General features: G+C 37.6%; 1 protein-coding gene across 4 annotated transcripts in view; it reads left to right on the forward strand.

Moving 5' to 3' along the window:
* FRYL (FRY like transcription coactivator) overlaps positions 1–27,493 on the forward strand; it is a 231,489-nt gene that overhangs the window by 95,933 nt on the left and 108,063 nt on the right. For all 4 annotated transcript variants that reach the window (XM_016206964.2, XM_016206950.2, XM_016206959.2 and 1 more), the window contains 4 exons: positions 7,362–7,561; positions 16,246–16,299; positions 19,169–19,308; positions 20,253–20,349. In XM_016206964.2, the coding sequence (XP_016062450.2) occupies positions 7,442–7,561; positions 16,246–16,299; positions 19,169–19,308; positions 20,253–20,349 (411 nt within the window). In that variant the 5' untranslated portion in view covers positions 7,362–7,441. The remainder of the gene's footprint in view (positions 1–7,361; positions 7,562–16,245; positions 16,300–19,168; positions 19,309–20,252; positions 20,350–27,493) is intronic.

Here is a 27,493-nt window from a genome sequence, read left to right on the forward strand (position 1 = left end):
AAAAAACAAACTAAAAAGGAGTTAAAAAGAAACGATGGGTAAATAGCTACCTAATCACAGTGGGAAAGCCTTTTCTTCCTTTCTCATTTTATGTAAATGATTTGAAGATGCAACTAAAATATTTGATCTGCGAAATAGTTATTCTAAACAAATAGTATGTTAATAGCCTGGACTTGTAAAGGAGAAAAATGGATCTATGAAAATCTGGCAGTTCTGGAAAAAAGAAAGCCAGCGATCTGAAAGTTCAGAAACTCAGGACCTAATGTGGCAGTGACTTTGATTAGGAGTCAGTTTCCTCTTCATAAACAGTGATAACCCTAAGTGATATTCTAGAATTCGTTCTTACCAAGAATTTTACCAGCTGGTTGTGAAACTATTGGTAGCTTGAAATCAGCCATGATGGAAGTCAATACACAGTGGAAATTGGTAAATGCTATATATCAGAAGTTTTATTTTATTTTTTTTGAGCCATTTACCAGCATACCACTTGATAGGTTTGTTAGGAAAAAATGAACTGACATGCAAAATATCTTAAAGTATTAATGTTTCATTTCCATCAGAAATGAATAGTGTCTGGTATGAGTTTCATTCATAAAGGCATTTTGACATATACCTTGCTTTATAGCAAACTGTTTGTGGAATGAAGTCATCAAATGATGCTTTCATATTGTGCCCCTTAGCATCTGCAGACACACTTATTTTCTCTCTTCTTCAGATATACTTGCTCTCAAATGTACACTCTTTCTCCAGATAGTTAGCTGAAAGGTACACCAATCCAGCTGGCCTCTACAGAAGTTGAAATTTGCTTTTACTCCCTAATACTGATTTTGTTTTCTTTGTTTCTACTTTCAATCTGCCTACCATATATTCTGATTTATGTTTTTGACATTTTAGTTTTAATTGACTGTTTCCTTTTCCTGAGCTTCATCCAAGTATATTATTGTTTTAGGCTTTAGCTGGAGCTGTTGTTTATTTTGACTCTACCCAGGTACCTTTTGATTCTGGCTGACAGGAATAGAATAGGCTTTTCTTTCTTTTATTTTTATGTTTTAAAAATTAATAGACTTTATTTTTTTAGAGCAGTTTCAAGTTTACAGAAAATTTGAGCAGAAAGTAGAGTTCCCATATACCCCCTTCTTATGTCCACTTCCCCTCCCCCAGTTTTCCCTGTTATTAGCATTTTACATTAGTGTGGTACATTTGTTAAAACAATTGATGAACCTACAGTGACACATCATAATCACCCAACGTCTAAAGCTTACATTATGTTCACTCTTTGTATTGTACATTCTATGGGGTTTTGACAAATATATAGTGACATGTACCCACAATTATAGTATCACACAGAGTAGTTTCATGGCCCTAAAAAAAAAAAAAAAAATCCTGTGTGTTCTCCTATTCTCTCTCCCCTCACCTGAACTCCTGATCTTTTTATTTTATTTTTTTATTTGAGAGAGAGAGAAAAGGAGACAGAAAGAGGAAAGGGGGGAGAGAGAGAGACTTTCCACTTATTCATGCATTCATTGGTTGATTTTTTTTTTTTAAATGTCTATTGATTTCAGAGAGAGGAAGGGAGAAAGGGAAAGAGAGAAACATCAGTGATGAGTCCTTGATCAGCTGCCTCCTGCACACCTCCTACTGGGGATGGAGCTGGGGCGTGTGCCCTTACTGTGACCTCCTGGATCATAGGTTGATGCTGAACCGCTTAGCTATGCCGGTCGGGTGATTGGTTGATTCTTGTATGTGCCCTGACTGGGGATCGAACCTGTAACCTTGATGCACTGGATGATGCTCCAACCAGCTAAGCTACCCAGCCAAGGCACCACTGATCTTTTTATTGTCTTCATAGTTTTGCCTTTTCCAGAATGTCATGTGGTTGGAATCATTCAGTATGTAGCCTTTTCAGACTGGCTTCTATTACTCAGAAATAGGCTTTTAAGTTTCTTCCAAGTGTTTTCATGACTTGCAAGTTCTTTTTTAAGTGCTGAATAATATTCCATTGTCTGGATATACCACAATATATCCAATTACCTACTGAAATACATCTTAATTGCTTCAGAGTTTTGGCAATTAAGAATAAAGCTGCTATAGACATCTGTGTGCAGGTTTTTGTGTAGACATTATTTATTTAATATATATCTTTATTGATTTCAGAGAGAGGAAGGGAGAGGGAGAGAGAGAGATATATAGAAACATCAATGATGGGAGATTCATTGATTGGCTGCCTCCTTCATGCCCCCGACTGGGGATTGAACCCGCAACCTGGGCATGTTCCCTGACTGGGAATCGAACCGCAACCTCCTGGTTCCTAGGCCAATGCTTAACTGTTGAGCCACGCCCTGCCGGGCCTGTGTAGACATATTTTAAACTACTTTGATTAAACATCAGGGAGTACAGTTGTGAGTTGTATGGTATGAGTATGTTTAGTTTTGTAAGAAACCTCCAGACTTTTCCTCCAAAATGGCTATACAATTTCATGTTCCCACCAGCAGTGAATGAGAGTGCCTGTTACTGCACATCCTCACCAGCATTTGGTGTTATCAGTGGTCTGGATTTTGGCCATACTATTAGGTGCATAGCTGTATCTCATTGTTCAAATTTGCATTTCCCTGATGACATATGATGTGGAGCATCTTTTCATATCCTATTTGCTGTCTCTATGTCTTCTTTGGTGAAGGTCTGTTCCAATGTTTTATCCATTTTTAAATTGGGTTGCTTATTTTCTTATTGTTGAATTTTAAGGATACTTCATGTATTAAGGATTCTTTATATATATTTGGAAACCAGATATGTGTTTTGCAAATATTTTCTTCCAGGCTGTGTCTTGTCTTTTCATTCTATTAACAGTATCTTTAGCAGAGCTGAAGTTTATTTTATTAAAGCTTAACTTACTTTTTTCTCATGGGTGTTGTATTTAAAAACTCATCCTTAAACCTAAGAACACCCAGGTTTTTCTAGTCGGCTAGTATTCTGGGAGTTCAGGGGCTTTTTCATTTTACATTTAGAATTCATCTTACATTTAGATCTTAAATTCATTTAGAGTTAATTTTCGTGAAAAGTGTCAGGTTTGTATCTACATTTAAAAAAAAAATGTGCACGTGGGTGTCTAGTTATGCCAGCGCCATCTGTTGAAAGTCTGTTTTTTTTCATTGATTGCCTTTGCTCCTTTGTCAAAGTTCAGTTGACTGTTTATGTGGGTCTGTTCCTGGATTTCTGGTCTGTCCCACTGGTCCATCTGTCCTTTCACCAGTACCGTGCTGTCTTGATTACTGTCGCTTTGAAGTAAGTCATGAAGTGGGCTGTGTAAGTACTTTGCTTCATTCTCCTTCAGTATTGTGTAGGCTGTTGGGCCATTCACCTCTCCTGTGAACTTGAGAGTCAGTTTGTTTATATTCACAAAGTAACTGTGGTACATAGGCCTTGCTTTTTTAAACTAAGAATTTTGCTTTTGTTTTTAAAATTGAGATATTTTTATATTTGTTCCTATCCCAAGGCCTTTCTTTTTTAGGTGATCATCAAAATTTTTGTTAGCCATTGTAAGTAATAACTATTAGAATAGTAAGTAAGACATTGTATGGTACTTTGTTACATTTCTCCATTACATAAATCTATACATAAATATATGCATATAATATGCATGTAAGTATATAAGGTTGTGACTATATAGTACTAATTTTTATCGATGAAGACCAGTCCTTGGATTGAGAGGTCAGCAGGCTGCTTTCAGAGACTCCATTGGGGTCTTTTTAAATTACATCTATTCGTCCCTACCCATCCTTATCTTAAATATACCAACTCTGGAGAGTTACTGTGTATTTTGAGGGATGTTACTGATTAGTGTTGTGCATAAGAATATAGTGGAGGCAGAAAAAAAGGCTGAAAATGGCTGTTATAGAGTAATGAAACCAAACATGATTCAGTTTAGCATTTATGTCTTTTCTTACTTGTCTGTTTTCCTTGACTGATTATAAATTTACTGTATAGAGTATAGGAGTCTTATGGATATGAAACAGATGATAATTGTTTTATTAAATATGCTAAGTACAGTGCTAGAGAGTTAGCTGTCTAAAAATACCATATTTATTTTTATTTGCACTTGAGAAAGAATAGATATGCTAGCTTTTAATTCCCATATTTTAATTATTCAGATCTTACGTAATTCTTCTTCTTATCAGTTAGAATTTAGCAGATTTATTTTCTAGGCATGTTTAATATGACACTGGGATTTTATAATTTGTAATTCACTGCCTGAGTGTTGTTCTTATGAATTGTACTATGGCAGTTATGTCTATCCTCTCATAAATTTTTCAAAGTTTTATAATAGCACACAGAGAAATATTACTACTTAACTTTATAAAATATTTAACTCTAGTAGTCAGGCAACGTCAAGTTCATGTAGTGATGTGGAAACTAGCCTTCTTCCTGGCCTAGATTGATCATTTCTTTTTCTTCACTATTAGCCAGAAGAGGAGGAAGATTTACATATCACCAAAGCTGAACATCATAGCAAAATACAAAATAGGGGGAAACTGTTTTGATATGTGAAAATGTTATCTAATTTTTGTTTGTTTTAAAAATATTCATGAGGTTAAGTATTATTTTTGTGGTATTAGCCTATTTTATGTTTTGTGACTTGTTTAGTCATGTCTTTTATCCACTTTTCAGTTTGGAGGTGTGGGTTTTTTCTGATTTCATTAGAGCTTTGTTGATGGAGGTAAAAGTGAACAACTATTTTAAAGTAATTTTGAAATTTTGATTTTTTTTCAAACTTGAATTCTTTTTTTTTATTTTGGAAGATAATGTAGATATTTGCAAGATAAATACAGGTTCTCCTTAAACTTTTGGACTTACTGGCAAATTTCTTAAAAATATGCAATTATGTTCGCTGTTTATGCTTAGTTTATGTTTATGCTTTTTTGGAAGACAGTAAAGGCGAGTTACCTGAGATCATTTTAACTAAGGTGTTGTTTTTTTTTTTTTTCATTTTGAAGAGACTGTTCAAAGGTAAAATGTCAAATAAAAAGTTTATACTTCATCAAAGTCTAGAATTTAAGTACCTGGGTGTATTATAAGACTTTTTGGTTGGTTACATTTATTGTAAAGTTAAAGCCAAAGAAATCTTTGTAATAAGTTAGGATCCTCTGAATCTTAATTAAAGGCTTACAAGTCATAATTAAAGGAAAAAATATATTTGTCTCTACTGCCGTATGTGAGCCTTGAATACGTATGTTTCATCTTCATTTTAATTTCTAAAATGTAAGAAAATTCTGGAAACTGAGTAACCTTTTTTAATGATTCCCTAGAGTTATCCAGCATAATAATGATGTAAACTATAGAGTTTTCTTAATGTTCCAAAATAATATCTTTTAATTTAAGATCTTTTTCCACAATAACATTTGTTAGTAAAGTCTCTTCTTTATAATACACAGTGTTGAATCATGAAACAGTAAACAAATAGGTCATTGTTTAAAATACATAGTGTGCACTGTGTTCAAAGGACTGTGAATCTGTTTTCAATTGTTCTTATATAATTTTAGCTCTAGAATATAATGTGTACCTTAATTCGATGTGACACAGAGATATTTGAGGTACAATATTAACAGTTTGTAATATTCTTTAGATTATTATTATTTTTTTAAATGCATACACATCACCTTCTGTGCCTAATTTTTTATCTTAACTTTGGAGGAAAATATTCTGTGCAAATATTCATAAGTAAACAAAGATAATGAATAGAGTATGAAAAAGAAGCCAAGTATTTGGAAGTTCTGTCTTTCAGAAAGATTATTTTTTAATTCACAGATTATGTTTTTCTGAATTGACTGCTATAACCTGACTTTGTATGACTTTCTAGAATTTTCTGTTGGAGTTATCATAGGTCAGCTTTATATCTGGATATGTACTCTGTTTGGTAGAGTAGATTGTTAGAGTTGACCAAGTAATTCCTTACAAGTTTGGAATGTATGTATTCAGAGTAAGTTTATTTTCCTATAGTTACATAGATACATACACATAGACAGAAATTCAGTGTTTGAATAATTGTATTGTTTCCCTTTTCAAGGAGGGTGTCACATGTAGGACAGCATATGATAGGGCACTATCCGGAGATCAGATTGAGGTGGAGAGTTCTTCCTGAGTACTCTAGGGCAAAGGGGATGGCATAAGCCGTGGTTAGAGAATGCGAGGGGGTGTCATGCAGCAGGCTGGAAGAGCGAGGGAAAGATAAACTAGGTGGAAATCCAAGGTAGGCCGCCCAGGCCGTCAGGAGAACGGAGCAAGCAGATGTAAACAGCATGCAGTGGTGTGTGCTCTTTTTGTGCCACACCTGGTGCTCTGTGCTATTTGCCAGGCACAGTGTCATCCCTAACTGAGTAAATGCCAACACTATCCTTTGAGTGATTCAGATATAAAAACAGAGTCATCTTTCGTTCCTTTCCCTCACCTTGATCCCAGATCCACTGACACATGACAAATCTCAAATCCTTTTGCTTCTCTCCCGTGCCACTGCCATCCTCTGTCCGCGCGGTGATCCTCCCCTGGGTTTCTGCAGTGGCTTCCCTGATTCTATATTTGCCCTCTTCCAATCCATTTTCCAGAGGATCCAGAGGTCTTTTAAGGAGAGGCCAGATTCCATCCCTCTCCAAGTTAATACTTCACACAGAATTCTAATTGCATTTAGAATAAAATCTAATTTTCTTACAGAGTTCTAAAACTTTGATTCCTGACTAATGATTCTGACTTCATCTCACAGTGCCTCTACCCTACTACATCCCTTGAGTTCCAGCCGCACTGGTCTTCTTTTTGCTTCTCGAACATTCACACTCAGCATTGTGCTTTTTGTTCCTGGTACTTTGCCTTGTTGCCTTTTTTCATCATGTAGATCTGAGTTCAAATGTAACTTCTTTAGATGACGCCTTTGTTGAGCATGCTCTCCAAACAGTAAATTTCAACCCCTCACCCCATCAGTATTTCATTTACTCATATCTATTATTTCCTTTATTGCGTGTCACTTTATTTAGAATTCATTTATTCAGTACCTATTTATCGTATACCTAGTATATGCCAGGTACTGTTCTTGGGATTCTTCAATGAACAAAAAAAGACAAGAGAACCCCTGTTCTTATGGAATTCACATTTGTAGAGCAGAGAGAAAAACAACACATAATAAATGTGTAACTAGATTAGTTATGTTGGGCACTGTTAGAAGGCAGCAAGTGTAATAGAGAAAAAATAGAGTATGGTAATACAGATTGGGAGATCTGGATGTGGTTTAGGGGCAGCATGCTTATTAATAGGATGGTTATGGTAGGCCTGATTAGTTGATTATTAAAGTAGAGTTCTTTTGTTTCTTTTATTTTTAGCTTCAGCACCAGTCAGCAAAGTGAGTAAGTACTGTGCTCCTTCCAACTTCCATTCCACATCGGGGAAGAAAACTACCATCATGTCAAGCATTACGGTTGACCCAGATGTCAAGCCTGGTGAATATGTCATCAAGAGCCTCTTCGCAGAATTTGCTGTTCAAGCTGAAAAGAAAATTGAGGTTGTAATGGCTGAACCCTTGGTGAGTACAGCTGACCTATAAATCAAATATTTTCCGGTCTTTTTGTGTTAGCCAATATAATACAAATTTTTCAAAGAAAATAATATACCTGAAAAAAAATATTAAAGGAAGCCAATCTGAAAAGGCTGTTTACTATCTGATTCCAACTATCTGACATTCTGGAAAAGGCAAAACTATGAAGACAGTTAAAAGATCAGTGTTGGCCAGGGGTTGGGTGTGGGTGGAGGAATGAATTAGCAGAACGCAGAGGGTTTTTAGCGCAGTGAAAAAAATACTCAGTATGATACTATAGTGGGACATACATGTCATTTATGCATTTGTCCAAACCCATAGAATATACACCACCAAGAGTGAAGTGAACTGTAATGTAATCTGTGGACTTTGGATGATTATGATGTGTCGATGTAGGTTCATCTGTGGTAACAAATGCACCTCTTTGGTGTGGAACATTGATAATGGAGGAGGCTATGCATGTGTGGGCCAAGGGGGTATGGGAAGTCTCTTCCTTCAACTCAGTTTTGCTGTGAACCTAAAGCTGTTCTAAAAATAGTCTTTAAAAGTGTAAGGGGTGGGCTAGTATAGTAGTCCCCCTTTTTCCATGGGGAGATAAGTTCTAAGACACCCCTATTAAATGCCTGAAACCAGGGATAGTACTGAATCCTAAGTACACTATCTTTTCCCTACACATACATACCTTTTCACATAAAAGAAGCTCTTCACAGCTTCTCTTTAGCATCTCTGAATTGCTAGCGTCACTACTATTGCACTTTGGGGCTATTAATAAGTAAAATAAGGGTCACTTGAATATTAGCTCTGCGATACTATGACAGTTGATCGGATAACCTAGATGGCTACTGAGTGACGAATGGGCAAGTACCATACACAACATGGATATGCTGAACAATGGATGATCACATTCGTGATGGCAAAGAGCAGGATGATGCAGGATTTCATCACACAACTCAGAACAGCACACAATTTAAAACTTATGAATTATTTATTTCTGGAATTTTTCATTTAATATTTTGTACTGCTCTTGACCACAGGCAATTGAAAGTGCAGAAAGCAAAATTGCAGATAAGGGGAAAATACTGTAGTAAAATGGTATCTAGAAAGCTGTAATGGCTACAGAATCTGCTTTTCTTTTTGAGATAATTTTTTATTTTTCAATTACAGTTGACCTATAATAATATATTAGTTTCAGGTGTACATACAACTCAGTGATTAGACACTTATATAACTTACAAAGTGATCATCCCCAATAAATATAATACCCATCTGATACCATGCATAGTTATTATAACATTGACGATATTCTGTATTCTGTACTTTACATCCCTATGACTGTTCTGTAACTATCAGTTTGTACTTCTTAATCCCTTCACCTTTTTCACCCATCGCCACAAACACCCTCCCATCTGGCAACCATCAAAATGTTCTCTGTATCTATGAGTCTGTTTTTGTTCTGCTTGTTCATTTATTTTGTTCTTTAGATTCCCCATATAAGTGAAATCATACAGAATTTGTCTTTCTCTGTCTGACTTATTTTACTCAGCACAGTACCCATTGGGTCCATCATGTTATTGCAGATGGCAAGATTTCATTCTTTTTTACGGCTGAGTCATAGTCCATTGTATATACGCACTACTTCTTTATTCATTATTGTTGGACACTTAGGTTGCTTTTATATCTTGGCTATTGTAAATAATGCTGTGGTGAACATATGAATACATATGTCTTTTTGATTTAGTGTTTTGGGTTTCTTTGGGTAAATACCCAGAAGTGGAATTGCTGAGTAGAGTAATCTTGGTTGTAGGTCCTTGCTTTTCATTACTTTGAATATTCATGCTGATCCCTTCTGGCCTGCAGAGTTTCTGTCCAGAAGTCTGCTGACAGTATTGTGGGTGCTCCCTTGTAGGTAACTAATTGCTTTTCTCTTGCTACTTTAAGATTTTCTCTTTGTCTTTAACCTCTGGCTTTTTACTTATGATGTGTCTTGATGTAGGGTTATTTGGGTTCATCTTGTTTGAGACTCTCTGCTGCACTTCCTGGAATTGTAGGTCTAGTTCCTTTACTAGGTTATGGAAGTCATTATTTTTTCAAGTAGAGTTTCAGTTCCTTTCTCTCTTCTCCTTCCAATATACCCATGATGTGAATGTTGATACCCTGATGTTGTCCCAGAGATCCCCTAAACTGTTATAATTTCTTTGGATTCTTTTTCTTTTTTCTGTTCTGAATGAATGGTTTCTGCTACCTTATCTTCCAAATCTCTGATTCGATCCTATGTTTCATCTACTCTTTTGTTGATTCCCTTCAATGTATTCTCCATTTTAGTTATTGTAGTCTTCATTTCTAACTGGTTCTTTTTTATGTTTTCTATCTCCATTTTTGTTTCCTATCTTTTCGTTGAAGTTCTCACTGAGTCCATATACTATTCCCCTAATTTCATTGAGCATCCTCATAACCAGTATTTTGAACTCTGCATCTGGTAGATTGCTTATCCCCATTTTGTTCTTTTTCTGGAATTTTGTTGTTTTTTTCATCTGGGAAATGTTTCTTTGTCTCCTCATTTTGGCTACCTTCCTGTGTTTGTGTGTTTATTAGGTATAGCTGCTATGTCTTCATTCTTGGTACAGTGACCTTCTGTAGTAGGTGTCCCTGGTCACCCAAGCCAGGCTCTTCAGTTATTCCCTGCCCTCTGTGGGCTGTTCGTACCCTTTTGTTTTAGTTCAGCCTTGATTGCTGTTTGCACATCATTGAGAGGGATTTACCCCCAGGCTGATCAGCTGTGAGGACCAGCCATGATTAAGTGGTGGACCTGTTGTGCAGGGGAAACCTAATGGACCAGAACTCTGTTTAGTGGGGCTTTGGTGCCCCTTGAGTCCACCCCTTGAGTTTGTTGCTCATGGAAGTGGTTGAGTGGTGCTCTGGAATAGTTTGAAGCTGTCCACTGGGTGGGCTGGCTCTGTCACCTAGGCCTGCCTGCAGCCACTCATCATGAGCTACAAAACAGTGTGCAGATGGCTGCTACTTGTGCTGATCTCGGAGGTGTCCGTGAGGGGCGAAGCTGCGAACTGAGGCCTGCTGCAGCTAGTGCCAGGCCTGGGGTTACTTAGCAAGAGGTATGGGGCACACCAAGGCCAGATGTGCTTGTTTAGGGTTTGTGAACCTTTGAGAGATTTTAGTTAAGCCCACAGCATAAGCCAAGAGAGGGCACTTATATGGAAAAGCCACTGGAAGGTGCTTGGGTAGGCCCACAAGTTGGATGGGGTGGAGTCTCAGGGTATCACCACCTAGGTAGGGGAGAACAATGTTAGCCAGGTTGGTGGAGACTCACTATGGCACCCGCCTGTGCCTGCAGGGAATGGGCTCAGCAAATGAACATTGCTTCTGCCAGCATTCTGTCTGGGAGAAAGCTTCCCCTCCAGCTCTTGTTCAGAAGCCAGTTTCTCCCAGTATGTTCCTGGCTTTTTCCGAACTGCTGCTCCAGTGTTGAAGGTCAGAACAAGTGAGTCTGTCAGCAAGTCTGTGTGTGGCCCTTTAAGAGAGCCACCTGTCTCGCTCAGCCACAATACTCTGGTTTTCACAGCTAGAAGTTATGGGGACTTTTCTTTCCTGGCCTGGGGAGCATGGGGTGGGGCTGGGACCCCTCACTCCTCAGGGACAAACTCCACATCTGAAATATTCCTCCTGATTTTTAACCACCACATGGGTGTGGGACCAGCTGTTCTGCCTCTCTGTTCCTCCTACTAGTGTCTACATGACTTCTTCTGGATATTCTTAGTTATAGGATCTCTGTTCAGCTAGATTTCAGGTGCTTCTGAATGATGGTGGTTCTGTAGTTATTTTGATGTGGTTGTGAGAGGAGGTGAGTATACAGTGTTTATCATCTTCATCATCTTGACTGGCAGCCCAGAATTTGTTTTGATAAGTTGCTACAGGTTACAAAAGAACAAAAATAGATTTCACCTATGGGAATTGTTGAGACAGATAAAACATAAGAGAAAATAAAGAAAAATCTAGAATATTCTAAAAGTTGTTATGACAGTAGCCAAACTCACCTCCTGGCTTCAGCGATTTTCAACTGGCACAGCGCATTTTTAAACACTTTACTTATTTTATACACTATTTTATAGACAACACCATGTGGTATGGTCCCCTTAGCTCTCAGATACTATATTCTTAAAGGAATTTCAATTTTGAAATGTGAATATCTTGAGAGCAAAAATATTAAAAGGAAATGGCATTTTTATATCTGTCTCCTTTCTGTTTCTTCCAATGCCATTGTCACTGTCCTCACTCAGGGTCATCGCAGCAGCCTTCTAACTGGTCAAGAAGTGGTCTGTCGCCTTCCCATTTTCTTTGTTTTAACCAGACTTTTCTTCATCTAATACACAAATATTACCACCTTATTGCTTTAAAAATCTTGCTCACTGTCGGCCCGAGGACTGAAGGGTCCTGGTTTCAATTCCGGCCAAGGGCATGTACCTCAGTTGCAGGCTCAATCCCCATCCCCAGTTGGCGCACTAGTGGGAGGCATCCAATCAATGTATCTCTCACATCGATGTTTCTCCCTCTCCCTCACCCTCCCCTCCTCCCCTGCCCCCTCCTCCCCTGCCCCCTCCCTCCCTCCCTTTCCCCCTCTCTTCTATCCTCCTCACCCCCCTCTGTCTCCCCCTTTCACTCTCTGAAGAGCAGTGGAAAAAATATCCTCAGGTGAGGATTAAAAAAAATAAATAAAAATCTGGCTCACTTTTCATTGCTATGGAATAAATTCAAATTCTTGTTGGGTCATTCCAGCTGCTTCACTATTTTGTTACAGTTTGTATAGTGTCTCACGATTCTCTTATCCCGGTGTATGTTCTGTTTTTAAAGCTCTACTCATCCTTTGAATTTTCCATATATTCCCTTTAACATAGTGATTCTCCTCAAACTAAATGAATCTTTGTTTTTGTTTTTGTTAATCCTCACCTGATATTTTTTCTATTGCTTTTTAGAGAGAGTGGAAGGGAGGGAGGGAGAGAGGGGAGAGAGAGAAACATTGATGGAAGAGAGACACGTTGATTGCTTGCCTTCCACACACGCCCTGACTGGGATTGAACCTACAATCCAGGTGTGTGCCCTTGACTAGGAATAGAACCCATGACCCTCTGGTGCACAGGCCAACTTCTAACCACTGAGCCACACTGGCCAGGGCTGAATCTTTGTTTTACCATAATAATTTGTTCATACTTCTGGATTCTGACATGTCATATTAATTGCTGATATGTTTATCTCCTCCAATGTGAGCTACTTGATACAAAAAGCTAAGCCTCACTCACCGTTTTATCTGCAGCACTGCCCGTGGTAGATGCTCAGCAGAAGGTACTTAGTAAAGATTTGTATTTTAAGTTGACTTTAGCCTTAAGAACATTGCTGTGACATGTGCCCTTTGTTTTTCTAACAAAACATGTCAACAGAGCTTTTAATGCTTCTTTCAGAATACTAGTCTGACGCTGACTATATTTATTCATTCCTTTAATAGCTAATTTCAGAGATATCTACTATGTAATCTAAGGTGAGATTATAAGATTATGGTGAATAGTGAGGATTCCATCAGAAAATAGGTGTTTCTATGCCATCCTCATACTTTGGGAGAAGTGGTATCCGAGCTTACTCTTTCCAACACACCAGGAAAACCCCTGAAGTTGTGGTCTCCAGCAGCCACGGACAAACACAGGCTGAGAAAATCCCCATCATATTTTACAGATTTTACCCCCTATACTCATATATACCAGCATCTTTCTTCTTATCACATCTCTGCCAGCTTTGCTTCATGTATGTCCAAGTCTGGGGAAACTGTGTGTATCTATATAAGACTAGATAATGAAAATGCATTTAATATCATATTGGCACAATATTTTTATTATAGCTTCAGATGCATTTATTGTGATTTTATTTATTTTTACATTTATTCTGTACCCTTTTAGGCAATAAGCAACCATCCAAGAGGACTGTTCCTGAATTCTCAAATGAACCTCTTACAGGGTCACTTTAAAGAAAGTCACATCCATGGAGTTTACAAAAAAAGTTAGAACCATGAATATGAATGGCTTTTGCTAAAAGAATTTAATCTACCACGAAAATGAGAGAACTGGCCTTTTAATTCTCATATCAGAAACCATAATAAAAGAAGGTTTAAGAGGCCAGAAGATGCGAAGACGAGCTGAGCTTGACTTTTAGCCACGATTTAGTTTTCATTTTAGAAGGAAGATTCAGGAAGGAAGGGCAATCATTGACTGAAATTACAGCTTGCAGACTATGCAATCTAATACCTGAGGCTTCTTTCTTCCTTCAAGGAGATGGATCAATCCTGGGTAATGATCCAGGCGTATTCAAGCTTATCTGTTAATCTTTTAAATTGTCAGTGACTAGGAAGGAAGATAGGAAAAAAGGGCTTCCTTTAAGCAGTCACCTGCTAATTTTGACTTTAGGCCCAGCATTTTTACAACTCTGCAATTTCCACTATTTTTTGAGAATCTTAAATATACATGTATTTTTAAGAGTTTCTTCTCTCTGTTATGATTTTTTGTTTTCTCCAAACTACATTTTTTTATTAGTTTTGCCTTCTCCTCACATGTTTATTGAGACATATTTTATAATTGAGGCACTAAACAGCTGATGGGAAGCCCGGTGTACATGGAGGGACCTTTTTAACTGTCGCCTTTGGTGTGTCATCACCTGAACCGTCAGTGTCAGATCTTTTTCTGAGAGCTGGTTGGAGCATCCAGGGATGACTGCTCTAGTACTTGGAATGGGAGGGTTAGGCTTAGCTGCTAGCTTTCTGAAGATTTGGGGGCAGAAGATAATTGGGTGTTTGATATTTGGTATATACATTTTTACTTAATCTCCCTGTCTTCAGCATGATCCCTCATCTTCAACTGTAGTGTCTCCCAGTCAGCATTTCTCTGTTTGGCCCTTTGCTAAGAAAGGTAGCTCCTCTGTGGGTTAGTTAGGTGGAGGGTCAGTCAACCTGATAAGCAGAGTGGGTGAAGGGAGGGAGATGGAGGGGCTAGATCTTAAACAGTTGTTCAACCAGCCCTCTTATTTATTTTTTTAAAGTGTGTTTTTTTTAATCCTCACTCGAGGATGTGATTATTGATTTGAGAGAGAGAGATCCAGGTGAGAGAGAAACATTGATTGTTGCCTCCTGTAAGTGCACCAACTGGGGATCGAGCCTGCAGCCTGGGTATGTGCCCTGACTGGGAATCGAACCTGCCACCTTTTGGTGCACAAGACGATGCTCCAACCAACTGAGCCGCACCGGCCAGGGCCAGCCCTCTTAGTTTTAACTTAATGTTTGCCCACACCTGTCAGTGACTAAAGTTCTCCAGTTCCTGAGCCTTTTGGGAGTTCAGAAGCATCTGCGGAATTATCTTTTCTTCACCCAGAGAAAGCTCACTCATTCTCTGACTGTGACTAACATGTCATCTTCCCGGCGGTCATTCTCTCTAAAATCTCAACCCCATTCCAACTTCCTACCCTGAAGTATGTATCACATAATACTATATATTTTGTTTGCTCTGTCATTAGACTTTTAGCTCCACAAGGACAGAGATTGTTTAGGAAAGAATGCCATCTTTCAGTATCACTGTTATGCTATCAAAATCTTTTCAAGAAACTCTTGCTTTTTCTGGAAGTTTCACGTTGCTCTTGGTACTCTATACATATAAACTGTTTATACTAGTTAAAATCGTAATAGAATATAAAGGATTGTGATCCTTAGAATCATTATTAACCTTTAGTATTACTGTGAAATAATTACATCATAAAAAGTAGAAGTAGTTCTAGAAGTTATATAATAAAAATAATGACCCTTCCTCCCGTTCTCAATCAAGATAATCACTGTCCACAGTTTCTAGTCTACCATTTTTCATGCCTACTGTTTATCCATCTCTGTAGCACCTGCCACTTTTTTAAAAACACAAATTATATGCATATTTTCTGTACTTATTTTTATTTTAACAATGTAAATTAGAGATTTCTTTATATCAGCCCATACAAATTTCTCTCATTCTTTCCAACAGTTGAAATGTTATTTCAATAAAAGAAAGTGCTACACATTTTTTTACTTGTCTCTATGGATAGGCAGTTTCTGACTTGTACATAAGTCTTTGCATTCATGTATATGTGAATATTGAAAATAATTTGTGATAATGAAAAATAAACATACTTTTAAATGGTTTATCTATTCGGAATACCTGTTTCTAAATTCTAGTTCATTTCACAGGAGAATGGCATTTTTTTTTTATGATACATATTTAATATAAAAATTCAATATTAATGCATAATGTAGAAAATTTAGAAAATCATTGTAAAAAGTTTCAACAAAAGGATCAGTCATCATATATTTGAACATAATACAGACATCTCTTATACTCAATGTGTTAGGTAACTGTATGTGGGATAGCCAGCATTGAAGGTAGGCAGAAAGACTGACAAAAGGGATCAATTATACTATGTATATTTTAAGTTAAATTAATTATATTAAATTTTCTTTGAATTAACAGAATAGAACCTTTCTTGAAACAGTCTAAATACAAATGAAAACATAAACAAAACCAACTCACAAATCTAAGCTGTTTGTTATCTGAAAGACTTGTAATACTTTGCGTATACATTTTTTTTCTTCTTTTTAATTGTAGGAGAAGCCATTGTCTCGATCTCTCCAGAGGGGTGAAGATCTTCAGTTTGACCAGGTGTGTCTATTTCAGGGGACTATTTTTGTTCTGAAAGGAAAATGTTTGTCCTACCAGCCTGGTTCAAATATATTCAGTATTAAGAAATTCCCTGTTTACTGATCCCGTATATCAAGAGTCAGCCTGTTGTTGGTAGTTTGTTTATTTAACAAAACAAATAGAATGAGCTATGAACTGTGAACTTTATAATTCTTAGAATGAGCTGTGAACTGCATTGGTTTCTGTTCATTCACCATTTTAAAACATTTTACTTTTCATTGTTAATCTCTTTACTATGCCCTTTTAAATTTTCTCAGAAAGTTTCCAATTACATCCCTCATTCTGTTCTTGTATACCAATTTCTACATAATAATATTTTACCTTTTAGCATTTATTTTTTCCTGTTGGGGCCATCGGAACCAATACCTAGAAGCACCCAGCCTGGTTCCCTCCCTCTTTGCCTCTTCCTGAAGCAGAGCTGGGACTTGGTCCTGGAGAGTGATCCCAGGGAGCAGATGTGGGCCAGTGAAGTGGGGGAGAGGAGGAACTGGTAGAAGGGAGCATTTTAGAGGTCTCTGCCCTGGGGGCTTCATTCCACCTCTGAGCATTATACAGAACGTCTCCATAATTGTCTGTCTGAAGAATGGGGGCCTGGCACACTTACCTGTAGCTCCCATCCCCAGTAGTTGAGGGCTGCCCCAAGAGGCATTAACTACATCCAATCCTTGCACTTGTACTTCTAGCTGTGCTTGTGCAAAGACCAAGTGGACCCTCTTTGTGTCAGGAAGCAAAAGAAGCATAAAAAGAATATACACAACTACCAAATAAACCCCCCCAACTCCCTTTATATAGAATGCTGAGGTCTAAAAATTAGTGTGGTAATTTCTCTAATGGTAATTCTTTCCTCTTGCTCAAATGAAATGTTTGATCAAGTGTTATTTTTGTCATAATTGTTTGCTCATGAATTGTTTTATTGTATGTTGATTGTTTGCAAAAACCAGTAAGCCAGATTAGCTTTTCTGTTGCCATCTAGTTTTCCTGAACTACTTTTCTCATAATTATATATCTAGGAAATAGATGTTAATGTTCGTTAGTCTACTTGATTAGATAAAGATGACTGCTTAGAATTAATTGGTGGAGACATACCAAAATACTGTTTCTGTCTTTCGCTCCGTTCTGCTGAGTCCGAGTAGTGCTCTGGCACCCGTATCTTATAGCAGCTCCCTAGGTAGTTCTGATGATACATGCACTTAGCAAATAGCCACGAGCCTAAGAAGAAGCTATAGATAGATGCCACCGAAGTGTGTCATTACTAGTAATCAATTAAAAATTATTGATGCATTATTAATAGATTACTTTAAAAGTATTTAGATTCTTTGCACCTTGAATCCACCTCACTAGTGACGAATGGCTGAATGTACAGTCAGAATTTGAAACCCTGTTGAGCAAAGTTTTAAGGAAAATTTCCGTATATTTTCTTATGTAAATGATTAATAACTATAAATGATCATGCATCGTGGCTTGATTTTTTTTTTTCCCCATAATAAAAAGCTATGTGCATTTTACACCATTTTAATATTTAATATACATTTACAGTAGCAGATGGTGTTTTATCATTTCCTCTTTATTAACAATGGACCATACCCTCCTTTTGAGAGATACAGTTCATTGTTAATTTAAAAAAAAAAAAAAAGGAAAAAAGTTAATTAATTAGAACCTTGTTTACTTTAATTCACTATATTAGAAACTATTTTACCTATCAAGTTATGGTAATTTCCAAATAGAACCGTGATTAAAAGAGAGCAGAGATAACGAAAACAAGAACAGCCTGTGCAATCGAATAAGCCGTTACACTCTTTTCTGTTTTCCTACATGAGGTACACTCTGAAGTTAGATGAAGGAGGTAAAATGTTAGGAAAATCGAAATTTTCATTACTAGAGTTATCAAGTCATCTTCATTAACTGATACTTCCTCTAGTTATGGGACTGAACGAGACCTTGAGTGTTCCTGTTCTTTAGTTAAGAAAAACGAAGTGAAGCATGTTTTACTGTATGATGGTTTTAAAATAATTTATGAACAATGAGTTGAGTGAGATACAGCATTTCTTATGAAAAGAGAGTTTTTCTCTTGGACTCCTCAAGATGAGGTGACTAGGAACTGCGGGTGGTAGCTGGTGTACTTCCTTCCACCAGTGCAGGAAGGCCGTCATTTGTGAAACGGATCTGATATTCACCTGCAATACGGATAATTGAGTAGCAGTTGTTCATCTTACTGCATTGTCTTTATGCTGTCCATTTATATACTCTAAGCTTTAAAAGCTTGTGTACAACACATTTCTAATATGTTTATTTGTATCACAAATTGATTATGTAATTATACTTCTGTATCATAGCAGTACAGAGGAAACTGGAGCTTTTCCCCACTTCTCCTGTAATAGTCTTCTTTGTTTCTCCATCGCTTTATTCTAGTGGCAACATTTTAGAACCGTTTGTTCATGTGAGGAGAGAGGAACTGGCCAGGGGAAGGAAGTAGATGTGTTTTTGTTTTTTCACGTTCTGTATAACAGTTTTCCCAGATGTATTCATGTGTTTAATCAGGGATGTTATTGATAGTCATTCTGTACATGTGAGTAGCATGTGGAGGCAGGGAGAAGGTAGAACGCCTCTGAGCTAAACAGAATGGATTTGGGTAAGGTTTAATAGCGGGGGAACTGCCCTGTTTACTACGACGCGGCTGTATCCCCAGCCCTTTTTAAACACATTTATTGCTTCGAGTTACTGTTTGTTCTACTATGTTTATTCCAGAAATGTTCATTATTTTTAAGTGATTGCTGATAGCATGGTTCTTTGATGTAGTATTTTATCTTCTGGTAACGTCTTGTCTTTTCAGTTGATAAGCTCTATGAGCTCAGTAGCAGAGCACTGTCTCCCTTCCTTACTTCGCACCTTGTTTGACTGGTACAGACGCCAGAATGGAACTGAAGATGAGTCTTATGAGTATAGGCCTCGATCTAGCACAAAATCTAAGGGGTAAGTGGCTCATTTCCCACTGCTCTACCTGGGATCGAAACACTTCCAATGAAGGGGGTGATAGTATTATCAACTGAAGATTGTTATTGTTTGGTTCCTAAGCAGAAATGTTGATTGCTCTTGTTGTGACGTGATAGTAAGGGTAAAGGATAGTCCAAGCTTAAACTGTAAACCAGGGGGTGGTCCTAGGTAAAGCAGGTGCAGCCATACAGTGCTCATCACTGGGACTAGTCATGCAAAACCAAATTTCAGGAGTGCCCTTTCAGTAGTGGTGAGGAGCTTTAATAGTTATAGAAGAAATTAAGAAAATATTCAAAGAAGGTCCTTTTCATGTGGTCTGTGAAGGGAAACAATGGTGGTGATAGAGGAAGACTGTCAAAACCCTGTGTTTTTTACCATGACACCCTTTTTGGTTCTCAAATACTAGAATGTGTCTTCACCTTTTTCAAATTTCACAGGGAGAACTTGGCTTTTAGTTAAATATCTATCTTTGTTCAGATGATGGTCCATGGTTGAGAAATGGACTTAGTAGTTGCCACTTGTGATTTTTCGACTTAGATTTGTGAGAAAGTTACCTGACACTGTATTTTTATCAGGAAAGTTATTTTTTTGTTTCAGTTCTTAATTAAAATAAACCCCACACTAATCAAATATGGAACAATGTTACATTTTCTAAATGAAATTTGAGATACTTTTCTTCCTCTTACTAATTTTTTATATTAGGTTTAATTTCTGACCTAGAATAGTGAAATGTGTATATAAATTCCTAATGTACAAATGAGAAAGGACACATAATATATACCTTGGGTTATTCAGAAAACTTGCATAATTTCTGTAGGACACCATACATATTGGGAACTCAGTAAATAATTTGAACTGCTAACCAATACCTACTTTAAAATTTGTGTTCTTAATACAGTCCTAACTTGGGATTCTTGTTTCAGGGATGAACAGCAACGTGAGAGAGATTATCTTCTTGAAAGGAGAGACTTAGCAGTAGATTTCATTTTTTGTTTAGTTTTAGTTGAAGTTCTAAAGCAGGTAAGCGCTGTTATTTCTTCAAATTCTGTATTTCTTATTTTTTTCTAATTTTGCCTTCATGTTTCAGCTTCCTTATTTGGGATGTTATGTCTAAAATTCTGGCCCACATAAATGGAATTCCTATAATTTAATTATACTTGTTTCAGTTGCCTGAGGCTTTCATCTCCTGTACCTGTCACTCTCTGTTCCTTTTACCTTAGTATACCACCCAAGACATGGAATCATGTTAGCAAAATGGAGCTGAATAGGAATTTGGGTTACATATGGGCCTTTAGCTGCAAATATATTCACCTACTTCAGTCATTTTTTCCTTCTACTTTCAAAGAATTTCTTTTTCTAAGCCCTCAAGCCTGCATGTAATAATTCTAATAGTTGAGGAATGGGGGTGATTTGACATGCATAAGACTGAATTGTCAAAGGTGATCCATATATTTTCAGCTATTGTAGTGTTTTGAAAAAATTTAGGAAACCTGAAAGAAAAATTATATTTTGCATATTATTGTGATTGGACAGGGAGTTCTGTTTGTTGTGTAAAGTTGAATAGAATATATAAAATGACAGTAAACAGCAAATGTAAGACATAAAAATTGATAGTCTGTTTTTTGACATAGCCAATATAAAAATATTTGAATTATGTTATCATTTATACTTTGCCTTTGTTATTTTACAATGTCTGTGAAAAGACATTGAAATCTGAATATCTGAAGTCTGCAAATTTAAAATATGTAAAATAGATAAATCAAAGGTAAAAATCACTTTAATTTGTATCCAATCAAAAGGTTTTTTAGTAAATGTGGGATAGCAATTTCTTCTGGGAGTTGTGCTAACAAGCCAGATTTGCTTTTTGTGATGTCTCAGTTTAGCTGGGAACTTAAGACCCTGAGGTAAGCAGAGGTAAGAGGAGCTGGGGACCAGAACTGGCCATCCATGAGTAGGCTCGACTGGGCTCGTCGTGGTTGATCCCTGGCTTCTTGTGTGTTTTAAATGCTGCCCATTTCAGTGGTTCCATAACCAGCATCTGCACTTCTTTGCTTAGTTGGACAGTATAGGGTTTCTTCCAGCAGGAGAAATTGCGGACTCCCTCCACTGGCATCCAGGATCAACCCATCTCCATTGTGCCGTTTCTCCTGTCCCCGTGACCTTCTCCTTAGCAATCAGTCTCTAGTCTCATCTCAGAGCCCTTCTGGTTGCACAGCTTCAGTACTTCACGGAGACGACCCCCGAGATGTCCCCCCGTTGTCTTTTTCCCTCCTGTTCATCTCTCCCTCTCCCTCCATCTCCTCCAAAATAATCCAGGCAGCTCTTCTGGTGGAAAAGAAATTAGGATCTGTAAACATAAGAATACGCTTTCAGTGGGCTCATTTTTCCAGTCCCCTCCACAGAGTCCCTTCAGACCCATGGCTCACATGGATTCAGAATGTGAGAAAGGGAAGTGCAGTGGCTCTGATATCTTGTCTTTGCCTTGGGCCTGTCACCACATTGCTCCAGCCTATTGCTCCCTTCTCACTTACCCATGTCTCTCTTTTACCATTATCCTCATATCTTTATTCAGATGCACCCATCAAAGAGTAAAATACATCATCGAGGACATAGGTACACTTTATCTAAAATCCTATTGAGGTGGTGTTTTTTTCTTTCCTAGTAAAAGGCATCTTTTTAGCTTCTTTAAAACTAATAAAACTACAGAAAATGAAGTAAAAATCAATAGAACTTTCTGAAATCTCATGACAAACTAACCCAATTTTCTTCATTGTCAAACTGATGTAGGGTTTAATAGATCCAGAGAGCAATCAATGTACTATATCTTGAATTTATTAAGACTTTTACTATGTCCCACATAACATGCACATATTAAAATGTGATTTAGACAGTCCCAGGAGCACTGAAGTATTGATACATCGGTGGTTCAGTCTTAAGGAAGAGTAAATATTCCTTGTGGGTTAGTCCTTGACCTCATATATTGGAAATTATTTGTTTCTTGAGTAATTTGTCATGTCTTCAGTGACAAACACACATATTTAGAACTCTTCATAACACATAAAGACTATATCCTTTGTATCAGCTAGTCATTATAATAAATTCTGGGAGATGGTCACAGCAAGTGTTTTCACCGCAGCCATCATTTACTTGCTGTGTAACTTGGGCAAGTTATTACCCACTAACTCTTCTCTGTAAAGGAAGGATGAGAATAGTACCATTTTTGTAGACTCAGGAGAATGAAATACAGTAAATCCTGGGACATGGAAAATGCCCAATAAATGTTACCTGTTATTTTCATTTTACAAATGAAGAAATATTCTTAGTTGTGGTGATTTACTGAAGATTATAAAACTAATTCACTTTTTTACTCCAAGTTTTCTCCCTTTAATAATAAAAATATAAAATTATTGGTAAAATCAGAGGTGCGAAATTAGGTGAAACGGCCAGCATCTTGTGAAATTAAAGTTTTAATCATAACAAGTTAGAGAATTGAGTTAGTGTGATTCACTGTGGGGACAAAAGTAACTCAAAATATAGAGGAAAATTGCATTTTCTCAAGAAAGTCAGAAGAATAATTTTGGAGTCATGGCTGGCTACAGGTGTCAGTGTGGTAGTACAGGGGCTTTAAAGTCCACAATAAAAGCATGTTTCAGTGGCAGCGCAGCATTTAGAAGGTTTGAAGCCATTTTCTTTTTATACTGAGTTTTAGTCACTGAAGCAAATGAGAAGACTGGGAAACCGGGCTTGCGAGTCATTTCAAGCCCTTGGCTTAGTTTTATCAGTGCTGTGGTCAAGCATCAGAAGGTAGAGCAGACCTTCAGGAATTTCAGATTTAACAGTACCACTGTAGACTTCGATAAGCAGCTCTGGAGGTTATGGGTTTATGTGTAATTTTGCGGAGACATGAATTTATTCTCCTTTGTGCTGAGAGCTGGTCTTAGGTAATGAATGAGTCCCGTTGACACCCCAGCATCCGGATCTTACTTAACCTAGTTTTGTTGTTTTTCCCTGTCATGATGTGATAAGAGCATTAAATTTTGGAGGCGGTAGTGGGAATGGCCTTGGAATGAAACTTGGATGTTCTTTAGGATGCATGCTTCTTGAATGTTCAAGTAGAATTAGAACTGTTTCTAAAATCACACAAATGACAAGATTTGAAAATTTTCTTGATATTAAAGATGGGAATATTATTCCATGAAAGGAGAACCTTTTCTATATAAACTAAAGTAGTTTATATAGAAACTCTCCCCCGTCCCTTTTTTAAATTCTGTTTGGGGTGATTTTTTTACTATTGAAAATAAAGGGAGAAATAGGGAGCTCAAAATGTCTGTGCATGCTGATAATGTTCATTCTTTAGATAATTTTTTTTTAATCCTTACCTGAGGATATTTTTTCCATTGATTTTTAGAGATAGTGGAAGGAAGGGAGGGGGAGAGAAACATCTATTGGTTGTCTCCCACACACGCCCCTACCAGGGCTGGGGATGGAACCTGCAACCTGAGGTATGTGCCCTTGACTGGGAATCAAACCCGAGACCCTTTAGTTCACGGGCTGATGCTCTTACCATTGAGCCAAACTGGCCAGGGCAATTCCTTAGCTAAAATTTTTAGAGATTGTGTTTCCTCCCAAATTAAAGATAAATTTCTTCTTTTACTTCTGTTTCTCTTCTAATGCGATAAAACAACATTTTCTCATTTTTTCATTTATTAAAAGCACTTTTATATGTCACACTGGGCATACAGTATATTTTAGAGAAGTACATACAAACTTCAGAACTTCAGTTCCCTCACCTGTAAAATAGGGCACAAATACCTGCCTTGTAAAGCTGTTGTAAGCATTGTAAATAATCCTAACCTGGCACAAAGACATGCATAAAGGATTGATGGTGGCAGTCATAGGACAGTAATAAAGAGCACGCAACATGGCTAAGTGGTGTTCCAGCTGTCATTGTTAGACTTAGGGCATAACTGAAGCAAATAAAGTCTGTTTAGGAGAAATTGCAGGGTTAAGTCCCCTTGTGTTGCATATTTCTGGCCTAGAGCATGCCAAATATCCCTGTGAAGAAATCAGTGTGTAAAACCGTAACAGAGTACAGTAAGTGGGGTACAAAACGTTAAATCATATAAAATGCAGCATTGCATTCTTGCAACGTCACAGAAATGTCTTGGGCCAGTCTGTTGATTAGCGCTGTCTATTCTAGAGTAGGTTCTGGGAGTCAGCCACTTGATCCAAACATGCCTGTCACCCAGTGGTGGCGTCTGCTCTGTCTTCTCTGTCAATGAATGGGCTCATCTCAGGACTGACTGGGAGCTATACAGAGGACCACAGCAATGAGTCCTGTAACTTCTTTTCTACCTTGGACCCATTTTTTTTGGCCCACTCCAGGGAAGATGAGGCTGGGAGAATATATCTTCCTCCCGCCTCCCTGATAGGCTCTGGTTCCTTGTGGATTTTTTCCCTGCTAGGCTTTGTCTTCGGTATCTAGTTCTTTTGTCTCCCCTACATCATTCCCAGGAGGTAAGAATTTTGGCCTGGTCCCTTTTAGAGAAGGACAGGAAAGGTGAGATGACAAGAATCGGTCTCCAATTGCAATACACCAGATTTGGCATTCTCTCAGGGCTAGTAAGTGTAGGGTTCTACTCTTGTTATCTGCACTTTACGGGTGAGAAAGTGGAAACTTCTGCAAGGATACATAAGTAGTGAAAAGAGAAATCTTGGTTTGATTAGACTAACTCCAAATCCATCGTCTTTCTATGCTTTTATCATTACAGTGAAAAAATGTTTTTATTTATTGTGTAATGGTTTGGTTATAGTTTATAATAAGTTAAACAGCTTGGTGTGGATTTGAGGGAGCACTTTGGTACTGTTTTTAGTTTCTTCTTAATCTGAGATAAATTGTGTGGTTCTAGAAAGGGGTGCTTGAGGTACCAAGTAAAAGATTGCCGGGCCTCTACTTAGTTGATCAGCCAGTATTCTGAAATTCCTTTATCAATAATATGTGATTGTTATATTTTTATAATGATTAGACATGTTTGCCTATAAAAGGTTGAAGGCTTCTTACAATAATTCAATCAATCATCAAATCCTAGTTAAGTATCTAATGCTAGAGAAATTCTGGGTTTAAAATTTCAGTTTACCAATGTGGAGCAAAGGTTAGTAAGACTATTTTTCTAGGGTCCTTGAATTATTGAACTTTATTATGTAGAATAAATTCTGTTTTTTTCCTGTTGTTAACATGGGATTTAAATATCTCAGCTTCCACGAAGTGATAAATAAAGTTCATTTCTTTTCTGTATCATCAGGTCACTTTTGAAAGGTTCTCTGAGACCTAGAAAGGTGGAGCTTGGGTTACAGCTGCTTCCTCACTTAATCCCTATTTGATTTTGTGATAGGGCAGTATAAGAATCTCCCTCATAGTGCGTTTTATTCAAATTGGATTGCAGGTACAGGCCTTTAGGACAGTCCCAGTTTCTAGGAAATGTGAGAGACAAATGCTCTTTCTCAATCTTTGGTCAACAACAAATACTGAGCCACTTAGCCGCAATGAGGCTCTGGTACAGCCATTGATCCTGGAGTAAAGGCTCACCATGAACCTTCTAACACTGTGTCAGTTCCCTTGCCTCCCTCTGCTTGGATCTGTGTTTGAAAAGTGGTGCCAGTATGCTCAGTGTTGTGTGAATTTAGTCACCTCACTGAGATGAGTAAATGGAAGCGAAGACGGTAGTTACCTATTAGAATTCTTGTCCCTCATTATGTGAGATTAAGTTTGTGTGATTACTCTTACCTCATGTCTGTCTCATACTTACTAGTTTAGAATTAGTTCCTGATCATTATTCAGGACTAAATTCAGTCTCCTCCTAATCAACTCCTGATTTGCCTTGGTAAGAAATACAGTCTTCCTTTTAAAGAGCTCTCCTTCAAACCCTCAAGAAGCAGTCTGACCATCTGAATAATTATAATTCTCTACACCACCCCCCAGTCTAGTTTTTTACTTTCTTGGTTATATTTAATATTCGATTACAATTTCATCCTATTGCTGAGGTGTTCTGGAATCTATATTGTTAAAAATTTTAAGCAATGTAGCATTCTTCTGTGTTTAGTTTTAATTGAACCCTAGGCCCACAGAACTGTATAAATTGTGATGCAGGTTGAAGATACACTATTGTCATTCACCTCTGCATGGCTGCCCATGTATTTGTTTCTTTACAATATAATAGTCACCTGTGAGCCTACCACTGACACTCTGAGAACTAGACTGTTACCTACAATGTAAGCCTAATTGTGCAACTCATAGTTCACTCACTCCCTGGCTACTCCCTTATGAGCATACTGATTTTTATGTTAATTATTCCTTTATCTTTAAAAAATGCTTTGATATATATTTGGATAATATATTTAATTTTTTTGGACTTTCTAAAAAATTATATCATGCTGTTTATTGTCCTCTGGGACTTATTGCTTTAATTCAACATTATGTTACTAAGATTAATCCATCAAGTGTGAGGTTATACATCATTGTTTTCTTAAACATGTAATTGCTAGTGTGGTGAAACTCCATCCTCTTAGGTTTAGTACCTGGGGCCCTGCAAATTAAACTGATAAGTGACAGATTATAGGAGAAAAGGTTTATTGTATATGCATACAGAGGCCTTCATAGGAAAGAGGTGAAGATGCAAAGAAGGGTTAACGAAGAGCAGAATACATTGTGGAGAAGTAACAGGACAAAGGAAAAGGGTTTGGGCTTCTGGGGTGGTAAGCTGTGGGAAGGTACATATATGGGGAAACTATTGGAAGATCAGGGCTGGCTAGTAAGGGTTATTTGTGCTGACCCATCTCTGTGCCAGCTTTCTGTTTCCAGTGATAATGGTTCTTCTCCTCCTCTTGGTACGGGAAAGGGGATGGGGGACAGAAAGAGGGAGAGTAGAGAGCTTTTCCTGTATCTGCTCAGCATGAAACAATTTTTTGAGTTGCCTTCAGCTCAAAATAACCCTTATGCCAACGTGCCGTCTTTTGTAGGGGCACGCGTTGACCCTCTTCACTAGATTGCATGCTGTGTGAGTAACTGATTTAAACCCCCACCTGCAATGTACATGAAACTTCATTGGTTTGCATTATCTCTACTGTTTGGCTTTGTCAGACTCAGTTTTTTCCCACGAATAGGTGT

This window comes from Miniopterus natalensis, chromosome 1 (assembly GCF_054644295.1).
Source record: "Miniopterus natalensis isolate mMinNat1 chromosome 1, mMinNat1.hap1, whole genome shotgun sequence".
NCBI lineage: Eukaryota > Metazoa > Chordata > Mammalia > Chiroptera > Miniopteridae > Miniopterus > Miniopterus natalensis.